The 6979-nt window shown below is 58.7% G+C and overlaps 1 protein-coding gene across 1 annotated transcript in view; it reads left to right on the top strand.

Annotated features, from left to right (window-relative positions):
- Positions 1–6755, top strand: part of CCND1 (cyclin D1) — a 10941-nt gene extending 4186 nt beyond the window's left edge. Inside the window, exons 4-5 of the mRNA XM_077766519.1 lie at positions 695–843; positions 3291–6755. Coding sequence (XP_077622645.1) covers positions 695–843; positions 3291–3455 — 314 coding nt within the window. The 3' untranslated portion in view covers positions 3456–6755. The remainder of the gene's footprint in view (positions 1–694; positions 844–3290) is intronic.
- Positions 6756–6979: the final 224 nt, after the last annotated feature.

Genomic DNA, 6979 nt, shown 5'->3' with positions numbered 1-6979 from the left:
GGGGGGGGGGGGGGGTGGTGAGTGTCCCAGGAAGAGGGTGAATAGACAACAAGCGTCTGGTGCCCCCGCGGGGACCCCTGCCCCCCCACAGGCCCTGGGGGAGGAGACCGGTGCGCACCTCCAAGTGCTGGGTCCCTGGGGGCCTGGGGCGGCTCCAGTCCCTGCGGCCCCGCAGCAGCGGTGCCTTCTCCCCTATAACTTTGTCCCTTTTATTTTTAATTTTTTTTTAATGTTTTACTTATTTCTGAGAGAGGGACCGAGTGTGAGCAGGGGAGGGGCAGAGAGAGGGAGACACAGAATCTGAAGCAGCTCCAGGCTCTGAGCTGTCAGCACAGAGCCCGACGTGGGGCTCGAACCCACGAACCGTGAGGTCATGACCTGAGCTGAAGTTGGACGCTCAACTGACTGAGCCCCCCTGACGCCCCAGTTTGTCACTGTTTAGAATGCAGAAAGCCCCGCGTTCCAGGCTCCAGCGGCGACGAGCCCCTCCCACAGGCCCTTGCAGTTTGTCTCTGCCGATGGCGGTTTCCTCCGTTTGCTTTTTTGTTGTTTTCAAGTGAATGTCGCAGCTCGAGCGGGTGGACTGCAGGCCTGGCCCAGAGGCCGGACCCGCGTGCGGGACTGGTGGGACCGCGGGTCCCGTGGAGCCCCCCTCGCTCACAGCCCCGCGCCTCTCTCTCCCTTCCTGCTGCAGACGTGAAGTTTATTTCCAACCCGCCTTCCATGGTGGCAGCGGGGAGCGTGGTGGCCGCCGTGCAAGGCCTGCACCTGGGAAGCTCCAACAGCTTCCTGTCCTGCCCGCGCCTCACCCGCTTCCTCTCCAAAGTGATCAAGTGCGACGCGGTAAGTGACCGGTGACGCCGCCACCGCATCCTAGAAACTTCTGGTACCTGGGGGTCCGAAGCCGCAGTTCCCCGATGGGAAATGCCGTGGCTCGTGCCCCCACACGTGATGGGGGGGCGGGGATGCCCCGTGTTCAGGCGCATGGGGCCCGGGCTGACTGGGTGTCAGCCCCCCCGCCCGGGGCTCCCTGGGAAGGACAGGCGTCTCCCGGTTCGGTTCGTGCTGGCAGGCCAGGAGGGTCCTCCGGTCTCCGGGGTCCCCCGCCCCCTGGCTCCCAGGCGCAGGCAGGAGCCATAAACCCCTCCGGGTGGGCCGTCCAGGGAGAGCGGCCGCAGGGCAGGCCCGTCAATGAGCCGTGCCCTGATGGCAAGGGGAGCTGTGGCCCCGTCGAGCTTTGTCCGCACAACAATGCGGGTGGCTCGAGATGGAAGCTTTAAAGGGGCTCCCGGAGGCCTCCAGACGCAACAATGGCCCGTGGAGACAACCTTGTGTTTTACGGCCCTTTCCGAGGGCCTGCGGCTGCTACGGCCCAAGCCCGAGTCGCGGTATCTGCCTTTTCAAAAATGCCATTGTTTCATTCCCGATTCCTTTCTTGTCTTAAAAGAAAGGGTGAAAACAACAATTACAAGGGTTTGTGGCCTTTATCAGATGAGATCTCGAGGTTGGCAGGTCAGCCCCTGGCCCCGCTGGGCGTGCCGGGTGGAGCCGGTGACCGCCCTGACCCCGGGCAGGTCCGGCTGGACACGGGCTGCTTTCTGGTGGCCCACCCTCGAGTGCCTGGAGACTCCGTCTAGGCCCTAGCGGCTGCTGCCTCCCCGCACGATTCAGGGAAGGAAAGCCAGGCTGCCCAGCACGGCCAGCTCCCCGGAGGAGGCAACGTTCTTGCTCATCTCTCTGTTGGGAGCAGGCGGCTCCTGGAGGCCGTGGGTGGGGGGAGAGGAGCCTCCTTCGGTCTCAGTGCTTCCTGGGCCCCCCCCCTCAGAAGGATGGGGTGCCCTGGTAGCGTGAGCCCTGCCCCGTCCTTCAGGGAGGAACACCACGGACGGACGGTGCTGGGCACCAGACCGTTCGTTGTAGGAACTCGACCCCTTATCTGAATAGAGATCGTGTCAATTAGATCTAGAACACGATCTCAGCTGACGGAAGGGGGAGAAGTCAGTCGAGGCTGAAATTTGCTAGTCTTGTTACCCGGCGACAAATATCGCTGAGCCCAGACGCAGAAAGCCACAGTGGCCGAGCGCTGTGGGTTCCAGGCCACCAGCCGCGTCTGCCCTTGCTCAGTGCTGGCTCCCGGTTGCCAGAGTCGGCTCTTCTAGGCCGAGGCTGCAGGTCCAAGTGGCCACGAGGAGGAAGCAAGTCCCCTGCCTGCACCCCTCTGCCCTGGGTCCCACACCAGGCCTTTCAGGCCTCAGTTTCCTCAGCTGTAAAGTTGGCTCTCGGCACCTACCCCGCTTTCCTATGGGACGCATACGGAAGAGGCGGGCACGCCCTCTGCGGGAGAGCATGCTGCTCCCTAAACGCGGCCGGTCCCCAGGGGTTCACGCAGAACCTTTGCTGGCCTTGATCCCCTTCTTTGGGGCAGTGGACACCCATTTAGCGGCACCCTTCCCAGGTGGGCCCGAGGTTCGCCTGTTCCTCTGGGGAAAGGCTCAGATCTGTCTTCCAGGCTGGACTGGAGAGTGCCTGGCTCCAGAACAGAAGCCCCAGGGCGGCGTCCCAGGGGCTGGAACGGGACGGCCTGAGCCCTGCACTCCCAAGCTGCTGGGAGACCAGCCACCGGGAGCCCACAAGAGGCCCCTAGTCTCCCAAGATTCTTCTTGGGTGTCGAGAACTTGGGGTGATCGCTGGCAGAGGAGGGCTGCGGGGCGGGTGCACCCTGGGCCAGGCCAGTGTGTCTCCCAGGGTGCAGGCCAAGCGGGTGAGGACCGAACGGGGAGAAAGGGTCTGAGTGTCCCCACCTAGCCCCTTCCCCGGGCCACCCAGCGTTCATTCTCAGTCATGCACGGCCTAACGCTTTTGACAGCCATTCATCACGGAAGGCTGGGTTCACCGCGAGGGCTGACACGGCAGAGGTTAAGTCCCCAGAGTAGGGCTCAGAGGGCCTCTCTGTCCCGGATCAGATGGCGCTGAATTCGCTGAGGGCAGTAGTGGGGCTGGGGGGGAACAGTGAGCCAGGATTGGAGCCTGGCAGAGGAATTCTGGGGGGGGGGCAGGGTCTTGGGGGGCCTCGGGACAGGCCAGGGAGGTACCAGGTGGGCACAGGGCGCCCTGTGCCCACACAGAGCCCACGCTGGTGGGTCCTGGGGGTTGGGCAGCGGCCCCGCCCCACTGGGGTGCTCTAGATCGGCCTCACTTTGACAAGAGCGGTCCCGGCCCTGGGTCTGCAGGAGGGCCCGGCTGCAGGCCCCTCCTGAGGACGCCCCGTCCCCCGTCCCCTGTCTGGCCAGGACTGTCTCCGGGCGTGCCAGGAGCAGATCGAAGGCCTGCTCGAGTCCAGCCTTCGCCAGGCCCAGCAGCAGAGCCTGGACCCCAAGGCGGCGGAGGAGGAGGAGGAGGAGGAGGAGGCCGACCTGGCCTGCACACCCACCGACGTTCGAGACGTGAACATTTGAGGGCGCGTGCGCGGCGCGGGAGGGGGCCGGCCCGGGTGCTCCCTGGACAGGACCGCTCCTCGCCAGGACCGGTCACGACCAGAAGGGAAAAAGCTTCCTTCTCCTTTCCTGTCGGTTTTTTTTTTTCCCTTTGCTCTTTCTCCCTTCTGTCTCTGACATAAGCAAAAGAAAAAAAAAAGTACCCGAGAAAGTGTCGTTAAAAAAAAAAGGGAGAGAAAAAAAATAGTATTTGCATGACCCTGAGCTGGGGGGAGGGGGTGGGGGAGGCTGTGCTACCAAAATAGAGGCTCTTATACCCCGTAATCAACTAGGTTACATACGACCGTGTTTGTGTCTCTATGTGGTAACAATAGGCATTAACACAAGGAGCGCATCTGCAGGGGAGGATTCGATTCCATTCTTTATGTGTTTAATACAAAACGACAGCAAAAAGCAGAAAAACGTTTCAAAAACGAGACAAAAGCCAACAAGCCAGCTCGGAACTAGAAGAGGAGCTCAGGTGGCAGGCGTGTTCGCTGTCCCGGAGGGCGCGGCCTGGCCGCGGGTCCAGCAGCCCGCATCTCGCCCGTGCATGTAGTCACTTTATACCCAAGTCATTTGTGCGCATTCATTCTATCCCGTAGGTAGGCGAGCAGCCTCTTCACCCGTCAGCGGCTGGTGTCCCCTCCGGTGGCGTGGCACAGGGCGCCGCGCGGTTGCCTGCTAGCCCCTCCCTCCGCCCTCCGCCCGACCCGGAGCGGGTGGCCGGCGTGCGGCGGCCACGGAAATCCAGCTCCCGCTTCCAGCGTGCGCTACCGTAAAAAGAACCCGCAATAGCAACGTAATATATTCTATTTTTATAATCTTCGTATTTTTGTAGTTACTAGGAGATGCTGGCTTTTCACCCCACAGACCCGCAGCCTACTCACATCCAGGTGAAATCTATGGCTCCTTTTTTCCCCTCCCTTCTCAATTTTCTAGAACCGTTTTCTCTTCAATGTTCTAGAGCCCGTTTTCCTGTTTAATGTTCTAGAACCGTTTCCCCTGTTTAATGTTCTGGAACCATTTTCTCCTCTTCAGTGTTCTAGAGCCGTTTTCCTATTTAGTGTTCTAGAACCGTTTTTCGCGTTTAATATTCTAGAACCATTTTTCCCTCTTCGATATTCTAGAACCATTTTCTTTTTAATATTCTAGAAGCAATTTTTTTCCTCTTCGATATTCTAGAACCATTTTTCCTTCTCGATATTCTAGAACCATTCCATTTCAAAGCACTTTCAACGAATCTCTGTGTTTATGTTGTGTGTGGAAGGGGGGGCAGTTTCTTAATGGAATGGTTTGGGAATACTCCCGTACTTGTGTGCAGACGGGATTGTGAAGCAAGTGCATGTCGCTGTGGAGTTAGTGAGAAGGGATGTTCTCGAAGGCGAGCTTCCGGTCAAGAAGTGCATTCTTACATTTCCAGGATGATGCGTTTCTTTCTCTGTAGGGTAGTGGCAGTTTAGGAAACCTTTGGTGCCAACTGGTGTTTGAAAGTAGGGGCCTTTAAAGGTTTACCTAGAGAAGGTGTAGTTTAAGGGTTAGGAAGGTTTTTAAACACTAAAATATATAATTTATAGTTAAGGCTAAAAAGAATATTTATTGCAGAGGATGTTCGTAAGGCCAGTATGATTTATAATGTAATCTCCCCTTGATGTAAACATGTAAACACACACACACACACACACACACACACACACACACCTTTCTGCCTTTGGTGTTATGGGTTTCGTACAGTTTATAACCGTTAGGTCCTTTTTTATAGGAGAGGGAACAGAAGTCCTGAGAAAAAACACAGCATGGAGTGTCCCCAGGGCGGGACCCCAATTTGAGAGGCGTCAGTTAGGTGGAAAATTAGTGTGCTCGGAACAAGTTCAGATCCAACATATTCTTGTCCCCTGGTCCCCTCCTTTTAAGCAAGTTTAGCAACCCCTAGACAATTTGCACATCTTGGCTGTGTACCTTTCTGTAACGACTGCGTTGGGGCTGTCAGCAGGTGGCGAGGGCGCAGGGCTGGTGCTTGGCGAGGGTGCGAGGCGCGAGGCACGGAAGGCTGAGGGCGGACCACGCGACGGGCACGGCTGCCGCTCCGTTTCCTGATTCGCTGCTACCAATGACTTCCCAGCACCCGGTTTGGAAACAGATTCACATTTTGCTTCTCTGTGTCTCTTTCACGTTGTTTGCTGCTATTGGAGGATCAGTTTGTTCTGTTCTGTTTTGTTTTGTTTTACGATGTCATATACTGCCATGTTCTAGTTTTAATTTTCTCATAGAAAAATGTATTAAGGATGCCTTTTTTTTTGTAGATTTTTTTTTTATGTGATCAATTTTGACTTAATGTGATTACTGCTCTATTCCAAAAAGGCCCCGTTTCACGATACCTCATGCTTCTCTCAGCCACGTGCAGACCAGGCGCTCAGGCCCCGTCTGACCCGCGGCCTCCCGCTTCGGCGAACAGATGCGCGGACGGGGCCCCCGCGCGGGCCTGGCGGGATGGGCCCCTGGGCCGCGTCCGCTGCCTCCTCCCCGCGCCTGTGATGCTGGGCTGTCCCCCGACCTGGGACGTGCCACCACTGTAGGTTTTACAGCTGTGTCGTTCTCTGCGTGTAGCTATGGAAGTTGCATTGTTATTATTACTGTAACAAGTGCGTCTGAATGCGCCGCGTGCATGGGGCCCGGGACGCCCGCAGCGGCTTCGGGACCGGCCGGCGGCTCCGACCGTGTGGCATGTGTCATTCTGTCCCCGCGTTGTCCGTGTTGCTCTCTTCAACAGCATGATGCTAATTTCAAAGGACTCTAGGTCTCGGTGACGCTCCGTGTGCCCGACTCGCCCAGCAGGCTGCTCCCCTCCAAGGATTTGCCCCGTCTGCGCCCGTGCCTGGCCAGGTCGGCCTGCGTGCTCCCAGGCCATTGGCAGGCCCCGAACCCGCCCCGCCCCGCCCCTGCAGGAGCACCGCCTCTGCTTACCTCAACGCTCTGGCTGCGGCATCTGTGTGTGAACCCTGCGGGGTCCCGGAGGGACGGTCTGTCCTGGGAGGGGGTGAACGTTGTGTGTGCCCCAAGGCCAAAGGCCGCGGCCGGTCTGGGGAGCACAGCAGAGGCTGTCCTGTGACCAGCAAGTCTGTGAGGGTCTCTGGCGGTGGGGGGCGGGGAGGCGGCTGTGGCCTGTGTGTGTTTTGGTGGCGCACGGCGGCATTTCCCAGCACAGGCGTGTCACCGGCACGTTTCCAGCAGAAAACAAAAGACAAACGTGAAAAGTCTAGAAATAAAATTGGTAAAACCCCAGTGCGGTGTCTGCCTGCTTCCCGGGGCGGGCAGGGCGCCAGGGCCGAGGGACGGGTGCCCACGCGCGGGGGTTTGCACCGAGGCGTTGTCCTCGTTTGGGGCGGATCCTCCTGGCGTGGGAGGAGGGGGGAGGGCTGGCCTGTCCTCTTCCCAGCAGATGACAGGACAGTCCTGAGCTGTCACACAGAGGTCCCCCGTGACCCAGACGGGGTATGTGATGCTCA

The sequence above is a fragment of the Crocuta crocuta genome, unplaced genomic scaffold (genome assembly GCF_008692635.1).
Source record: "Crocuta crocuta isolate KB4526 unplaced genomic scaffold, BGI_CrCroc_1.0 scaffold636, whole genome shotgun sequence".
Lineage (NCBI taxonomy): Eukaryota > Metazoa > Chordata > Mammalia > Carnivora > Hyaenidae > Crocuta > Crocuta crocuta.
Note: the sequence above shows the minus strand (reverse complement) of the source record. Positions and strands in the feature narration are given on the sequence as shown.